The 17,739-nt window shown below is 41.2% G+C and overlaps 1 protein-coding gene across 1 annotated transcript; it reads right to left on the reverse strand.

The window, feature by feature from the left end:
* Positions 1-229: 229 nt before the first annotated feature.
* Positions 230-17,688, reverse strand: Ybx1 (Y-box binding protein 1). The gene is made up of 8 exons (XM_020171026.2): positions 17,368-17,688; positions 16,666-16,729; positions 7,522-7,555; positions 4,997-5,086; positions 4,361-4,663; positions 3,888-3,970; positions 1,175-1,440; positions 230-613 (listed from the first exon to the last, which is right to left on the reverse strand). Exons 1-7 carry the CDS (start codon positions 17,531-17,533, stop codon positions 1,206-1,208), a joined length of 975 nt encoding a protein of 324 aa, XP_020026615.1. The 5' UTR covers positions 17,534-17,688; the 3' UTR covers positions 230-613; positions 1,175-1,205.
* Positions 17,689-17,739: the final 51 nt, after the last annotated feature.

Below are 17,739 nucleotides of genomic sequence, written 5' to 3' on the forward strand. Positions count from 1 at the left end.
CACAAAAGGACAATCTCACCATCTCCAAAGCAACATACCCAAAAGTTAACCTTGCTTGCGGTGGTACCAACACACATCAAAAACCATGAACCCTTGAAAAAAAAAAAATTATACAGATGTTAAGGAAAATTTCCAAAGGAATTACCAGTGTTACCTGTTTGCAGACTTGTTTAACTAAGTCCCTATGAACAGTGAAGGACCTACTAATCAAGACAGAGACAGACACTAAGACAATTATTTAAGACCTTTATTAACAGGTGCTTGCAGTTTGTTGACTTTTTTGAAAAAATCAAGTTGTAAACTTTTATTACAAATTAAAAATGAAGTTCTTAAAAATCTCAACTTGACCAGATATGAAACAATTTAAAAACCTTTAAAGGTGTATTGAGAAAAACCAGGCTTTTTTTTTTTTTAAAAAACACGTTTGTCATTACCAAAAAGAGACGTCTTTAGGTAAAAATAATAAAAACCCCATGCTGCATAGATAATGCAGATAGTTCTAGTTATCTGGTCAACGGGCAAAAAGCAAGCACTTAAGGTCTTCAGCTCCAATCTTTTGTTCATTTCTTATTGCTGGAATTTCATATTCATTTCTTCTTGTTGGATGACTAAACTGCAGAGAAAAAAGGAAATTAAAGATTACCATGTATAATTCATTGCAGTGCTCATTTAGTGTTGAAATGCTCTAGGATGGCATCAGCTATGTGTAATGAAGACATTAACCAATCCCATTTTTGGTTTAATCTAAAGTGACTTACATTACTAGGTGATAAAGAATGCTTACATGTGGGTACTGAATGATCTTTTGCTATCCAGAAAATAGAGGGGGAAAACCTGAAAATAACTGGCCAAAAAAAAAGGTAATTTCAGAGCCAAAGAGACAGTCTTTTAATATCTAGGTTATTAATTCTAGCAGCTATTTCTTAAAAATGAAGCATAAACAAAATTAATACACTTCAAGAGTAAAGTTCATTCAGAAGAGTTGACAAAATATATAGTGAGGATGTTTTCAAGTGACGGCATTAAGAGTTAGCCAGGGGACAAATATGGCTGATTCTCAATATTCCTAAAATGAGGTACCAACTTGATGGGCTGGATTTTTTCCTTGCTTGAATGAGATGGAATACTACCCATGATTGTTCCATTGTGGCCAAAGGGTGGGTGGCTTACTTACCCGGATGATGGTAGAGATGGTAAGCCGGCATTTACTCAGCCCCGCCCTGCTCAGCCTCGGGAGCGGACGAATTCTCAGCTGGTGGATCGGCTGCTTTTGTCTCTTTGCCATCTTGTGGTTTAGGGTTTTCTGGGCGTCTGCGTCGGTAATTGAAGTTGCGGCGGTACCGACGTTGAGGTGGCTGCTGACCTTGGGTATCATCTCCTTGGTTTTCCTTATCCTCTTCGTTGCCATCCTCTCTAGGCTGTCTTTGGCGAGGAGGGCCCCTGAAATGAACATTATACAACTCAAAAATGATAAAGCCTTCTCCAATCCACCCAACAGTGTTAATGCTTGGTTTACTCCGTTTATCTGGCCATTCTCAACATGGTCTGCAGGAAGTTTGAACACTTAAGAGCAAACGTGGTTCATGGAAAACCATGAGTATAATGGTTTTCCTTAAGGAATTGAAATATAAGTTAAAAGTATTTAAAACTGGCCCTACAACTTATGATTTATTTCAAAACAAGGAGTCCAAAGGTTCCCAATATATAGTATAAACGCTAATTATCTGAATTTGCTCAGGTGTAATATATTTGTATGTGTGACTTAAAAATGGCTTTAAGGCTAGGGGCATGGTTCAAGGGGTAGAGCACTTGCTTCCCAAATACAAGGCTCTGAGTTTCCCCACTACACCCAAAAAGTTATGGATATGCAAACTTTTGCCTAACAGATCATCACTTTAATTACCATCTGAAGATTCCTAAATAAGGTTTATTGGGACTATACTTGAAAGCAGGTACTCTTAACCTCAATAAAACACTTGCGAAACATAGAAGGTATGAAAGCAAAATCAAAGATGTTCCTTCCTTTCATACAATCGTACACCACTGCAATCACTTGTACCCTAAAGATTATCCATAAAACTTGTATACATGATATGAAATACTGTTAATATTCACAACAGCCAAACAGCAGAAACAAAGACCATCAACAATATAGACACACACAATGGAAGGTGATTTGGTACCAATCAACATATATGCTGCTACAACATGAAAAACCTTGGAAACATCACAGGTTAAGGAAAGCCAGAAACAGAAAGCCACGTATTTGTTGTATTTTCACACTTTATGGAAAATACAAAGTAAATCTAGACATATGACATAGAAACCACTGAGTTGCATTTTCTTATTTTAAAAAAAATGAAAGCTCCAGGACCAAGATCATGGCTCTTAATAGACACTAACCTCTGCACTTTCCATCGTCCAAAATGCTCACGTACTCATTGCCAACTGTTCCCTTCTCCTGACACCACTTCCCCACCATGTTTTATAACTCCCTCATGGTTGGTCAACAACCAACTTTTGGGCAAAACTGCTCGAAGTCTTCCCCTGCAGCCCATAACTGGTGGTCGACCACACTGTGGTGTCTTGGTCAACTCTTTTCTGATTATAGGCTTTCAACCTCATGTTAGACCCTTCCACGTAATATCCTTTTCCGACTGAAGTTGCAGATACAGTTTGTAATAACCTTTCTAGACTTCTGTCTTATTCTTGTTACTAACTGGGGCTTCTGTAAGCAAATGACCAATTAACCCCCCTCCTATCTTTTTTTGTTCTCTCCTGGTTTTCACTAAGAACCTATAATCTCGCCTCCATTCAGGGTTTTTTTTAACCTCTTTATCCATGTAAAGTCCATCACAAATTTCACAGGACCAATTTCTATCAGTTTCATTTGGATAATCCTTCAATGCCAGAGAAATCCAAGTCTGCTCAACCCAAGCTCAAATGGCTGGAAAAAGTATAACCATGCTGGGTGAACTAACTTTAAATTTGCAACTGCTACTCTTTTACAATCCTGTTTGTCCCCGTAAGTTCCTCTTACAACTACCCATTTGTCTCCTTTCCAGCAACTGTCACTACTTTCCCTATGTTAAGATTCCTCTCAATTTGCATGAGCTCACAACATGCACAAGGGACAGCATGTTTCAGTTACTATCTAAACTGACACGTAAGTGACCTGAGCAGCAATCTATGGCTAAGTTGAAAAGCTGTACACTCCTTTAAAGCAAAATGTGTTACTGTAATAATTACGAGGCATTGTCAATGCTTCTGTATATTGAAAAATTAGCATAACTAAAAGGCAAGCTAAACATTTTGTTGTTGGCACAGTGGACTGATAAGAGTGACTGCTACAATAGCCTACAAAATTAATATTAGACTGAAACTGGGTTTCTTTTTTCCCCAAAATGTATTCGTTTTGCAATGAGCTCATTTCTGCAGCTTTCCAATGACAAAACAAGACCTTCCTTTAACTAAGAAGTGATTAATGGAATATTATGCCATCTCAGAGCAAAACTTACTGAGAGTCTTCGTTGTTTCTTCATATATGTTATAGTATAGCTCAGACATTCCCAACACTTAAATATAATGTGGCTTAAACTACTCTTACCTGTTTCAAGGACAGAATATTTGGATTTCCATACCCTCATTTAAAAAAAAAAAGTACAAAGTAGACCTCATCTACACAAGCTGTTTTTAACCAGTGCCAGCAAAGAAGATGCAAAGAATACACTCTCAAAGATAACTGACTTCAGGTTCACCTCTTAGGCATCTGATGAAAGAAAATGTGAAGTGTTAACAGAGAAATGATTCAATGACTGTAGAAGCATGGTGCTGCTAAGGCCTAACATTTGAAGAATTTAACAGAAACAGGCTAATATAGGTCATACCTGCGGAATCGTGGTCTATAACCCCGATACATATTCTGTCTCACCGGTCTACCTTGTTCTCCTGCACCCTGGTTGTCAGCACCCTGGAAAGCAACAGATATTAAAGCATATTGAGTCAGTAACAAGAGTAAAAAAATAGATCAGCTGATAATTATAATCATATTAATTATCAGTCATATTTGTTCTCAGGAATCATAGGTTCTTTCCAGGATTAGTAGCTCCAATGCACAAGAAATGGTTAAACAACTTTGACATGCTATGGTTCCTTTTACCTTTTTTTTGTGTGTGTGATACTGGGATTTGAACTCAGGGCCTACACCTTGAGCTACTCCACCAGCCCTATTTTTGTGATGGGTTTTTTCGATAGGGTCTCATGAACTATTTCCCAGGATGGCTTCAACCCATGGTCCTCCTCATCTCTGCCTCCTCAGTAGCTAGGATTAGGCTCTTTTTACCTTTTTGGTAAAACTTACCTCCATCACTTCTCCTTGCACAGGAGGGTTGGAATACTGTGGTCGACGCCCATAGGGTCTCCGCATATAGTAAGGTGGGAACCTTCGCCTGCGGTAGGGCCGGCGTTGTTGGGCCTGGCCTTCGGGAGCGCTCTCCGATCCCTCATTCTTTTCCCCACTCTCACTATTCTGGTAATTCTGCTGGTAATTGCGTGGAGGACCCCTACGACGTGGATAGCGTCTGTAATGGTTACGGTCTGCTGCATATTTACTGCCTTGAACTGGAACTCCACCAGGGCCTGTAACGTTTGCTGCCTCCGCACCCTACAAAAGCCATTACATGTTGATAGTAACAAAGGAAATTGGAATACTTTCAATAAATTTCATACAAAACCAGGGAAAAACAAAGAACAAAAACAAGAGGGGCAGGGAGTTGTCTGCATGGGCAGGGGTGCATAGAAATGACTAATATCAGCTCCTCACTGTTCTGAAGAGACTGCCCTCTAGCTGCAGCCAGCACATTAGGCTTGATGTACCTGTGTTCATGTGATCACCTGAACACATCATCCATCCACATTAGAACCAACATCCTAACGGATGAGATCTCCAAATTATTTCCATACTGAAGTCAAACCTTTACACAAAAAGCATCCTCACCTTTTCTCCTTCAACAACATCAAACTCCACAGTCTCTCCATCTCCTACACTGCGAAGGTACTTCCTGGGGTTATTCTTCTTTATGGCAGTCTAGTAATATCACATTCCAAAAATAGATTAACAGGGGAGAACAACGTGCTTTTTCATTTAAAATGTACCAGAGTCAATAATATTTTAGCTTGGATATACACTTATCTTAATGTTTGCTTTACATAAGATGGAGCCATCAATAAGTTTAGGAAAGCAAAGACCAATGCTACCCCCAACCTCAACGAAAAGACTCCAATCTTACAAGGTCCCCAGCATTTTACCACTATTTACAAAACTAAAGTAATTTAACACTCAAGACAGACACAACAATATATATTTTTATAATGCTTTTTGCGAAAGCATGACATGTAGCTCAGAACAAAATGAGACTATCCCCCAAAGACTGCACTTAATAGTAGAAGCTAGCCCCAACACATGGCCAGTTTAGATGACAGGCGAGTTTAGTTTTACATGCTTCAAAGTTGACCAAACCAACTTTGTCCCTGTGTTACCATATCAAACTCAATTACAAATGTCAACCAAAATTCCTTCCAACCTGTGTAATACTTCCATGGAAATGCATTTCACATGTATTAACTATGCCACTGTTTAAAATTATCTGACTGCACGGTTGGTTATTACCGCCCAAGAATACAATCTTACATTGTAACAGGCTTTGAAGTTAGGTGACTTGTCCAAGGTCACACACATTTAAGTGACAGAGGGAATGACAGAGGGAACTTTTCTAAATCCAGGTCTTGGGACGCCAAATCCCGTATTCATTCCACATCACAGCAGTATCCATTACAGGATCACTCATGCATTTCCATTCCAGAGGAGGCAGGACAACCAACAAATCTGAGGCCAATTAAGCTCCGTTGCCCAGAACTGTAGTCTCCTGGATACACCACTAAGACCTGAGCAGCAGCCAAAGTCTCTAGAAACAACTACATGTTGAAACCACTTCCAAAATAAAGAGGAAAGCATATTGGTGACACCTGTGGGTCAATACCAACTGGGTGAGTTGAGTCATATAATTGATCTCATCTGTCATTTAAACTGTCAGTTTTCATACCTTTCATAAATAAATTCTCAATTACCTGCAGTCATAGGGGATAGCAGAAATATGGATGATTAAAATCCCAATTCTTTAACATTACTCCCTCACCCAATATTTCCCAGTTGCCAACAAGCAGAAGATTTTTTGCTAAGTCTGCATATTCTTTTGAATATACAGAAGGAACAGGTAAGAGTTATCGTTACCCACACAAGAACACCAAATTTGTAAAACAAATATTTACTTAAATAACATTTTGTAGGAGTAATCTTAAATTTATGTTTAGGATGTTTCCATACTTACATTTAACGCTTGGATTATCTGATAGGGTTTGGATATACTAGAAATTTATCTGGCTTTCCCTGCAATTGTCAATGAATGCTGTACAGACATGGAGAGCTACAAGGCATCAACCTATGACAGTTCTTCCTAAGAAGCATGCTGCTATCCAACCTATTATCTGTTTGAATAAAGATGGGAGGGAGTACGGAAACTGTAATTTTAGGCCTTTTGATTTCTAATTTACTATAAAAGTGGCTCTTAATATATTTCAATACAAGCTGACATTTCAATTGTCTTAGTGAAAAAATTATCCCAAAGAAGTATATACACAAATGTTTTTCCTAACCATTTCATAGCTCTAAGGATGAGTAAGTCCAATGGAGCCTTTAAATATACTTAACTTTGAGGTGCAAGCAATCACTTGGCAACTTACTTTAGTAATAATCTTAATTGCTCAATGTCCAAGTATTTTTCAAAACACTTTCCTTAAATGATACTTGAGGAGAAAATTCAGAATGTAAGATATATCGTATGTTTTCTCCTCCCAAAACACTTGTATTAGATCTTTATTTACTGAGGAATGACAAACTCGCCACAATGCTTTTCACTTAAACCATTAGTAGTGAAGATTTAAAGTTTTTCCAAAGTTAGCCAGCTCTCCGGGGGTAAAAAAATAAGCCCCACCCCACCACTAAAAGTGTTTTAGGAAAGCAGGAACTATCCTATACTTTGCTAGTTTTCTAGCTTCTTCAGATTATGTTTGGCAGCTCTGTCCAGTTATGATTTGTCCTTAGCACAAAAGAGACCTAACAGCACCTGAAAATTTCTTACCAACGTTTCTGTGTATTTATTACATAATTAGTTCAAGTTTAGATTCATTGAGGTTATTTATTCATCTGAAATTAGGTATGAAAATTTAGTGCAATCAGTTGAACACATTAACATTTTTAAGGAATTCCAATTCAAAACACTTTTCACTGAGTGGACAATACAATGTTTCAATGTATACATTTAAATTTATTACTCCTCAGGTTAAGAGCTCAACAAATGGGTGGTTGGACTTAACCTTTGCCAAGGAATGATAGCTGAGACACATCCACCCTTTTCTTCTCATAAGCCTTGAGCCAGAAGGCCAAATACCTACATAAGCACTCACCTGGTGTACAAATACATCTTCCTTGGTGTCATTCCTGCAAGACAGAAGCAAGGTGAACAAGTCAGAAGAAAATGGAATGCATTTTCTAGGTCATTCATGCATTTCTCCTTTTACTTTTCCCAGAAAACTTTCGGGTTGCCAAACTTACCTACCAGTAAATTTGAAAAACAAAACAAAAAAGCAAACAAGTAAGACACTATGATCTCTGCTTTAAAAACGAAGCAGTTGCAAACAGTGGCAATCTCATTACCTGTAAAAGGATAAGCAAAAGTCTAAGAAACTGAAGTGAGACCAAATGAACCATAATGAAAAAGAGGACAGAAGTGACAACGTATACCCTGCCACTCCTTACTCTATAAAACATTAACGATGTTCCAGGACACCCCACCCTTACACCTCTAGAAGGTAATTACTAACAGAAGTAGGAGTTACTTTCTCAATTCACTCTCAATCATTTCCTCTTCACTATTTCCAATTCCCAAATTTCCTTAAGGTCATAAAAATGACCACAAAGTCGTCTAAGAATGCTCACCAGAGAATGAACATTAATATAAACTTTGGACTTTAGGTGGTAATAAATGCACCACTCTAGTTTGGATATTGATAATGGAGGAGAGGATAAAGGGGTATGTGGGATGTTTGCACTTTCACCTTAATTTTGTTGTGACCCTAAAACTGCCCCCCCAAAAAAGTAAAACTCACAGTATGAACATGGACACCCCACCATCATTATCCATACTATTCATGCCAAGCATTAGGCAATGAAGACTGAGACCATTTTCAAGAGCACAAATATCCCTTTTTCTCTTTTGTATTAAACACCACTTTACAATCATTAGTCAAGTCAAATGTGCCAAACAAATGTGTGGCTGAAATATTTGCTTTAAGACGCCACAGGTATTGGTAAACCCAGAAGATAACAAAACTGGCTATGTGGGAGGGAAGAACAGAGGTCAACTGGGGCTGGAGGTGTGACTCAAGTGTTAGAGCTCCAGTGTGAAGCCCTGAGCTCAAACTTCAGTACCATGGGAAAGAAAAGATGAGCTAATTTAAGAAAAATCTAGTGGCTGATATTAAGAAACACCTGAATATAAATAAGTAGAGCCTGGCCAATCAATAATAAAAGCCCAGTTAAGTCCTGGACTAAGGTGGCATGGGAGATATTTAGGATCTTTCTGATGCAAAATGGTTGTTAGTGAGATGGACCGAATAACATATGGCAGAAAGTTCACTGTCCAGCCCATGATTACCCTGTTTCAAGTTCAACTGAGAAGTTTACAGCCTTTAAGCATCCACCAGTTGTTGAAACAGATCTGAGCGACAAGACAGCTATATATACTATCCAAAGCTGATTCCTTCTGAGAACTCTGGTTAAGAATGGCTTTAAACCTCAGAAATTCCTTTCAATGTGAACCAGCCCTAAATAATCTTGCATCAGAAATCTGCTGTCCAAAGAGTTCTCAAGCACTCAGCTCCATTCCAACATAGCAGTAACTCATATTCAAAGACTACACAGACTGAAATTTTCTACTCATGTTTTCAGTATGTTTCAGCATAGCAAGGATGAAACTATTTCTCATTTAGTCCGGGAGCTGTTTGTTATTAGTGTACACTACATGGAGACTTTGAAAGACCTGACCAACATCTGCATGAAGCCACCTGTCTTAGTCCATGTCCTCAGGCAGGGACAAGACCTCTTTTCAGAGAATATTCCCTTAAGAGAAGTCATCATTTATCTAAAAAACAAAACAAAACAAAAACAGCTGCTGCCAGGTGTTGGTGTCTCACTCACGCCATAATCCTAGCTATTTAGGAGGCAGAGATCAGGAGGATTACTGTTAGATGGCAAATAGTTTTGAGAGGCCCTATCTCAAAAAACAAAACAAAACAAAAAAAACCATCATAAAGAGGGCTGGTGGAGTGGCTCAAGTGGTAGAGCACCTGGCTAGCAAGTGTGAGGCCCTGAGTTCAAACCCCAGTGCTGCCTCCCCCCAAATAAATCATCATCAGAAACCCCAAAAGGAGAGAACACAGGGACACCTTTCCAGACTCTCCAAGATACGCTCTTGGACACAGTAGATGAAGATGCCTGGAACAATTACTGGCTAACCACTCAAGTAAATGCTAATATACTGCTAGTCAAGGAAATCAGTTATCTTGCCTTTTCATTATTAAGAAAGAGAACAATTCTAGGCCTAGAAAAGGGAGGTGTTTCTTTCAAGAACCCACAAAACAGCAAGGCTGGGCACCTCCAGGTCCCAGGAAGAGTCCATGAAGGGCCCTTCTTATCAAATCAAGATGGCCTTATGGGAATATATAGAGTTTCTCTCTATGCCAGACCAGTTCTTCTCCGAGTCTTTACCTATTCATCAGAGCACTAAGGGATAACTCCATGTGAGAGATTTCACTGAACCCCGAAACCATACAAATGTGAGCAATGTCCCAAAGGTATCTGAAGCTTTTTAACTCACCACAGAAGACAGAGTAATGAGGACATTGTTTATGCAAAGTGTCACAAAGTCCTCTATCTCAGGTATTAGACCCACGAGTACATCAGATAATTCACAGCAGAGAAGCTTTTCACATTCATCACAAATGAAAACTCCTTCAGCCACAAAACCAACCTGCAGCCTCATGAGAAGATTCACTCAGCAGAGGAACCCTATATAGGCTCCCTTTGCCAGAAATCACAATTACGAAATACCACTGTCACTGGAGGATTCGCTAGAAAAACCAGCATCAAGTATTCTCTCTACACTATTAGGCCGGGTGCTGGTGGTCACTCCTGTAATTCTAGTTACTTGGGAGGCTGAGAATGGGAGAATCTCAGTTCAAGGCTAGCCCAGACAAAAACCCAAAGTTCATAATAACCCAACTCCAAATAACAAGAGCAAAATGGACTAGGTGTGCCTCAAGCAAGTAAGAGTGCCTGCTTCACAAGTGTGAAGCCCTGAGTTCAAGCCCCAGTTCCCCATCCCCAACAAATTCCACACTATTAAGTTCTTTAAGTATATCATTCACTCCTCACAATCCTGAGGTTAAGTATCATTATTAACGCCCCCACACCAGTTTACAAAGCAGGGAACTGAAATACAGTGTGGCTGTTTGCTCAGTGATTGATTTTGACTCCAAGGACCCTGGTCTATGCTGTATTTCAAAAAGGAACAATTCTGAAATCCTTACTCTCTAGCTTTAGAGGTAGACTATAGCATCAAGTTCTCCAATTTTAGGACGGTAAGTAGTATCAACAAGAATCCTTACATACTCCCTAAACAGTACACAAAATTAGCAGTGGGGCATGGTGGCGCATGCCCGTAATACCACCACTCAGTGCTCAGGTGGGCCCAGGTGTCCAAGTTCAAGGTTAGCCAAGACTACATAGCAAGATCTTGCCTCAAAGGAGAAAAGCCAAGTTTTAACCTTTCATTTTCATTGATGCAATCAGGGAGGGGTATTCCAAGAACAGCCTTCTCTGGAAGGTCCTGAGAGCATAGTTCTGTCATTACCATACTTTACTCAGTGGAGGTTGTAGAAAGAAAACACTAATTTAAGTGCCATCCCAATGGACTGCAACCAATTCTCTGAGGCTGGACCGTGTCTCTTTATTACCAACACCCATATGCTGTAGTAACATGGTAGGTATTCATATACTTAAATACTTATTGGATACCTACTATTCACTATATCCTAGCTATCCCTAGCCAGCTCTTTGGATTAAACACTATTGCTACTACTCTACTACTGTAATCATCTAGAAAAGGATCTTAAAACTCCAAACAGGAAAAAAGTCACAAGAAAGCACTCTTACAACAGATACACCCCAGCCCTCCTCCAAGAAAGTTTCTAACAATGCAAAAGACAATTATAGCTCTTCTAAACCTGTTCACCTTTGGGAACTTTCTATAAATTCTTTTTGCTTTTCATTTGCACAATCCATCCAAACTCAAGCACTACTCTGGCATGTTTGCCATATTTGATTACCTTCTCACTCTTGAAACACAACTTTATTCTAGCTGTCTATACGTTAAAAAAAAAAAAAAACCCAACTTATTAAAATAAGTTTCACCAGTCCACAATATTGGCTTAAATGAGACCGACCATGAGCTTATCACAATGAAATGCCCTAATTATGTTGCAGTTGACTGCACACCAAAGCTGTTCAAATACTCAGTTCTCCTGTGTAAATTAACTTGTAATTCTGCAGTAATAAAAACAAAGTTCAGTTTTGGATTTAACACCTATATGCTTCACAACCTAAATCCAAACACAAATTTCTAAGCCCCACAGATGATCCTAAGATCACAAATTCCCAATTATCTCCTTACTTGCGCCACATGAAATTTCTCACACCCAGCAGTCACTATTTCTCAGACATGGTCTATCATTCTGAGTTAGGCTGAACAGTAGATGTTTCCAAGAGTTGAGACTGGAGGGTAGAAAATCCTGGAATTATAGCCCCAATACTAGGAAAAACAGAAAGTTAATACAATAATTGCCTACTCTAGGAGATTTTAACAAATGATTTTACTTTGGGAGAAGACAGGAAGAACTACTACATGAGACTATTCCTTCCTGTTCCAAGTCACAAGTCAGTGAGAACTTCTGGCTAGTTTAACATACCTAAGCAACACACAAATCAGTCCTAAAGTCTCCTGCACACATAAGAGCCCCAGTTCTGAGGAAACTGATCTCCTGTATGTCTCTTCCTTAGCAGCACACTCCTAAGAAGTCTTTAAAAAGCCTTCTTTAGTATCATAGCTTTTAGCCAATTACTTATTCATGACTTCTACTGAGATGACATGAAGATCAGTATGACTTTAAAAGCCCAAGAGTGTGTTCAATCCTCTTTCCACAGATCTACAAACACCCCCCCCCCCAAAACAAGAACTACATAGTATTTTAGGATTTGCAGGATCACTGAGATACTTCTTGCCTTTTTTTTTTTTTTGGAAAAGCAACCCTTACAAAAGTTATACCCATTCTTACCTCTAAACTATACTAAAAAGATCCAGAAGAAAGAAGATTCAATGTGTTCTCTCCTTTAATTCCTTAATTACCTCTTGATGCAATGTAGTAAAGCAAGTCCTTTATTTTGTAAGGCTAACTTGCATGCTAAACTAAAACTTTTAGCAACCTCAAACCCATGTGGAACCAGCAGTTAGCACCCAATAGCTCCAGTGACACACTAGAGATCATTTAAGTCTTTCAATGGCTAAGAATAGCCAACCAGCCATCCATCCTAAGAAATAATCTTTTAACTCTGTGGACAATTACCAAGTTGAAGATGACTAGGGTCTATTTTCAGACACAATATAATAGCAGTTAGTGAACACAGACTCCATCCAGAATAGACAAAATGAGTTTAAATCCTGTTTCTGCCACATACTAGCTATGTATATGGGGTTAAGTCACTGAACACCTTTGTGCTTCAGAGTAACAGTACCTAAACTGTAAAAGTTTTTAGGATTAAATGAACTACTTTACAACAGAACCTGGGTAAGTACTTGCTAGCTACATTTATTAACACCGTTGTGAAGGAAATCGCTTATTAGTTATACACACATGGAATACTCAAAAGGCGTAAGTACCTCTCAAGGGGGACAAAAACTAACAGTCTTGATTAAGTTTGATTACAAAGTGGTAAAGCTAGACCTTCCTAGACTATGGGTAATAAAATACATATGCAGAGGCAGGCAGGAAAGGCAGTCAGGAGCATGCCAACTAAATGTGACAAACTTTGGAAAAAAAAAAAAAAAAGAATAAGCTTTCATTTTATCTAAAGATGGTCTTATTTATGTGGGAATGCAGGCCCCTAGAAGTAGCTGAATTTCAGATCTTGAATACGATAATCTGGTTATTTTTGGTGTTACCTCCTTAATTTTAAAGGCTAGTAGTTAATTTTTTAAAGACACTACTGTACAAACAAAATATCTGGGGGCAGGTAGATTCAGACTTCAGCTCTATTTGATGCCCTCTGCTCCAAATTCTTTGCTCACCTTAAAACTTTAGAATGATTACTCCAGGCATTTTAAGTGCTCATGAATGTTAGGCAAGCACAGTAAGTACCACTGAGCCGAACCCTCACACCCTTCTAGGTCCTGTCACTATAGAAGAGCATGTCCCACCCAAGCCAAGTGCGATGGCATAAGCCCATATAATCCCAACTTGGGAGGCTGAAGCAGATGATACAAGTTTGAAACTAGCCTGAGCTATTTGTCAGACCCTCAAAAAATGATGTTATGTTCCACTGAAAAGTAAGTTACTGATTCACAGTGATCTTTTATGACTTTTTAAAAGTATGGATCAATTCTTGACAACTAATGAAATGAATAATGTGGAGAGGGGAGCCAATAAACTCCAGGCACAGGGAGGCCAATTACTTTTTTGCCAACACAGCATACAAAGGAAAGATTTAATGAATCTCTTTCTTAGAATTCCTGGATTACACTGCCTTAACAAAAGAAAAGACCTTGCTATTTTAAGTTCTACAGTTCTCATTTTACTTATATATGTATATATTTATATATACAACCAAGCCAACATGGGAGATCCCTTTAAAGAAGTAATCTCAGGGCTGAGGTGTTACTCAAGTGGTAGCACCTTGCCTAACAAGCACGAGACCCGAGTTCAAAAATCCCAAAATCAACAAAGCTGTTAACAATCCACTCCTTGTACTAATTTATGCTGGAATACACATTTACAATGAAAACCTATGTCTTTAAGGGCAGAGTCAGGTGTGGTGATCATGCCTCCAACCCAACTACTCAGAAGGCAAAGTCAGGAGGGAGTTCTAGGCTAGGCTGGGCAAAGGGTAGACCCTGTCTGAAAACAAAAATAAATTATAAAAGCAAAAGGGCTGAGGGCTAGCTCAGGTGGTAGACAACTAGCTTACCATGCTGGGTTACCTGGTGGCAACTTTGGTTACCTGGGATTCAACCCCCCCACCCAGTACCACAAAAAAGAAATAAAAGAGGCAGAAAATTCATGCAAACAGCTAAGAAGCTAGAATATATAACCCAGAGAACTCCAAGAAGTCACAGCAGTCATCCCAAATACTGCATCCAGTGTGTATCTGTCCCATCCACAAATCAGTTGTCTTTAGCTCAGTCCACAGATATTTGTTCTACTACATGGACATATAGAACCAACTGTTATTTTTCTTAATTAGGACAAACCTCTACTATCTTTAGTTGGAATCAGATTTTACAGTATCTTACTAAAGTCTCGGAATTATTAAAATGGCATGCTTAGAAACATAAAGCAAGACAGCCCAAACAAAATATCATCAAAAGCTAATTTTCATTTAGCTTGCCCTGAAGGATGATGAATTGACTTGGTTCAAAAATCAAAACAGAGTTATTTAATGAATGATATCTACTGGATACTTAGAAAAGTAACCACAGTACTTTACTTTTGATTATTCATTTCAAATGTGATAACCCATCTTATCTAACAAAAAGCAGAAAGTCAAGATAAATATTCAGTTTTTAAACACATACAAAAAAATGCAATCTATCCACATTAAAAGAGCTTCCAATTAATCTCCTCTAAGGTATGGTGCACAGACCATTTTCACTCCTGCCTGGAATTGTTAGAAAATATACCCAGATCTAATGAATTCAGAGCACAGAAAAAACGCTCAGGAATTTTCACAGTCAACACCCTTAGATTAAAAAACTATTGGTTTCTTAACCAATAGTAATGAGACCAGTAATGAGAATCTGAGGTAAGGTGTATCAACTGAAGAAATCAATTAACCGGTAGGACTGGAGGTGTGGCTCAAGTGGTAGAGCACCTGCCTAGCAAGTGTGAGGCCCTGAGTTCAAACTCCAGCACCACCCCTACCAAAAAGAAAAGGTAGTCAGTAAATCAGTCATAAGCACTGAAGCATTCCCTTCCTTCTTCACTAACCACCTATCATTAAATTTTTTTTAAACGCAGATTTTGTCAGAAAAGCAAACAGTACAATACAGTTAGAAAAATCCCAGAGTTTGGAGGAAAAAAAATATTTCCCCCAAAGTGCAAAAGTGGAGAACGGACTATTAAATGCTTGCTATCCCCTCCTTTGGAGTGTTTCCACAATATTGTGTGGTAGAGTGAGGAACATTTTTTCATCAATTATGTCTGTCTAAAAAGCCTGGCTGTCCATCTGATGGTGTCCATTTCACAAGCCTTCTGTGTTACTCTTAAGTGTTCTTTTAAGCATCTAGTTGTTTAACGCCTTCTAAAGCAAGGATGTAAGAAAGAAAATGCTGAAATGGCGCCAAGTATCACAGCTGTACGGCCAAGATTGCTGCTGGCACTCGCGGTGCTCTACACCCATGCACTGCACTAGCCTTGGCAGCCATCTTGGAAAGGATGCCCGGTTCACAAGGGAGCCCTGGGAGAGCAGCCGTGCCTGCATTACCTCCACCATCGCCGCAGACAATTCCAACGGCCAACCTAAATGTGCTTGGGAGGTGTCTTCAAATACCAACGTGGTTAAGTTCCCAGGGACTTAAGGCCACTCTAGCAAGCTACAGTCAGGGTTTCAATAAAAATTGATTTAATCAGCACAATCCTGACAAGGAAGTAGGAGAAATAAAAATTGAGGAAGGAAAAGGACCATTTTCTTTCAAACATATTTACTCTATCGGCAAATAAAAGCAGCTGTCTGTGGCCACATAAGTCCTAATGGAAAGTGTATCTTAAGTATTAAAAAGACAACATATTTAAAGCGTTAAACAAAGGCAATAGAACCTTATGGCAAACACCACAAAACCTCATGTACTAGATATGTCACACCGGGATACTCTGAAAGGTTAGCAAGGTGAAAAGTAACCTGTATGCTAATTATCAGGTCGCTCCCAAATATCAATTTCAATAAAGTACAAAAGAATGACAAGGATAAAGACGTGCTGGCTGGTAGTTTCCCAGCGTTAGCCTTAACGCTGCTTGAACTGCCCATAATGCAGCCTTGGAGGTACGCTTTAGGTTGGTATTTAGCGGCAAAACAAAGAATCTGCAGACCCACTAATCCCTTCACCAGCACGCGAGGGGCGGTAACCACCCCGAGACCCGCGGCTACCTGCCCGCTTCTGCCCACCGACCCGCAGAGCCCGGACCCGGCGCACACAGGCAGGAGGCGGGACCGCGGCATCTCACCTGTTGATGAAACCATATCCGTTTCTTACATTGAACCATTTTACTGTTCCCAAAACCTTCGTTGCTGGAAAACAAAGCAAAACAACCCTCGATTACCAGCCATCCTTTACAACAGCCCCTCGCCGCGCCAGGCCACCTGACAGTCCTTTCTCTCCCGAGCCCAGCAGCAGGCAGGGCCGCGGCACCGCCCTCGCGGTACACGTGGGTGCGCTCCGAGCTGCCGGGCGCCCCTGGGCAGGCCCGGGGCGCGGGCCCAAGCTGGGTGTGAGCGCAGGGCCCGGGCGGGGAGCACGTGAAGGAAGGGGAGGCCGCCCGGCCCACTCTGGACTGCGTAGGCGGCGTGCCGCGCCCTCCGGGCACTCGCGGAAGAGAGCAGGGTGGGGGACGAACAACGGTGTGCGGGACGAGCGCACGAGGCCAGCGGCGGACAGGAGCGCGGGAGGGACCCGCCGCACACGCGGTCGGCGCCGCGCGGCCGTAGGGGGAGGGGCGCGCGGCCGCCGCGGGGTCCTTAAGGGGCGCGGAGACAGCGTGCATGCGCCTGCCGGGCCAGCGAGGGCGAGTGGGGCCTGGGGGAGGGGCGGCCGCGCGCCGCAGAGTCGGTCCCGCCGGCCGCGCGCCCCGGCTCGCCCCGAGTCGGCTAACGGTTCCGTGGCCAGACTTCCCCCTGGCCCCACCCCCGTCCCTCCGTCCAGTCCTCACCGATGACCTTCTTGTCCCCGCCGGCAGGCGCCGCCGATGTGAGGCCGCCCGGGCCGCCGCTCCCTGCGCCGCTGCCCGTGGTGCCGGGCTTGGTGTCGGCAGCGCTGAGGGCGGGGGCGGCGGGGGGGGCGGCGGGCGGCTGCTGGGTCTCGGCCTCGCTGCTCATGGTTGCGGTGATGGTGACTGGGGCCGGCTGCGGCAGCTGCGGCTCCTCCCGGGGTGTGATGGTAACTAGGCCGGCGGCGGCGGTGGGGCTGCTCAGGGCTCTCTGGGGTCCGCTCTCCGCTCCCGCTACCGATCGAACTAGCGAGAATGGCGGGACAGGCGGGATAAGCCCTGCGATCGACCCGCCCTAGGTGTCGTTAATTGGCC

The sequence above is a fragment of the Castor canadensis genome, chromosome 7, assembly GCF_047511655.1.
Source record: "Castor canadensis chromosome 7, mCasCan1.hap1v2, whole genome shotgun sequence".
In the NCBI taxonomy this organism is placed as follows: domain Eukaryota; kingdom Metazoa; phylum Chordata; class Mammalia; order Rodentia; family Castoridae; genus Castor; species Castor canadensis.

What these genes read in the sequence shown, in the direction of transcription:
- Ybx1 (XM_020171026.2), bottom strand. Translation starts at nt 17,533, where the DNA reads ATGAGCAGCGAGGCCGAGACCCAGCAGCCGCCCGCCGCCCCCCCCGCC. An exon ending in AAGATGTATTTGTACACCAG is followed by an intron (nt 5,087 to 7,521) that starts GTGAGTGCTTAT and finishes TGATATTACTAG; the next exon opens with ACTGCCATAAAGAAGAATAA. An exon ending in TATAGACCACGATTCCGCAG is followed by an intron (nt 1,441 to 3,887) that starts GTATGACCTATA and finishes TGTTCATTTCAG; the next exon opens with GGGCCCTCCTCGCCAAAGAC.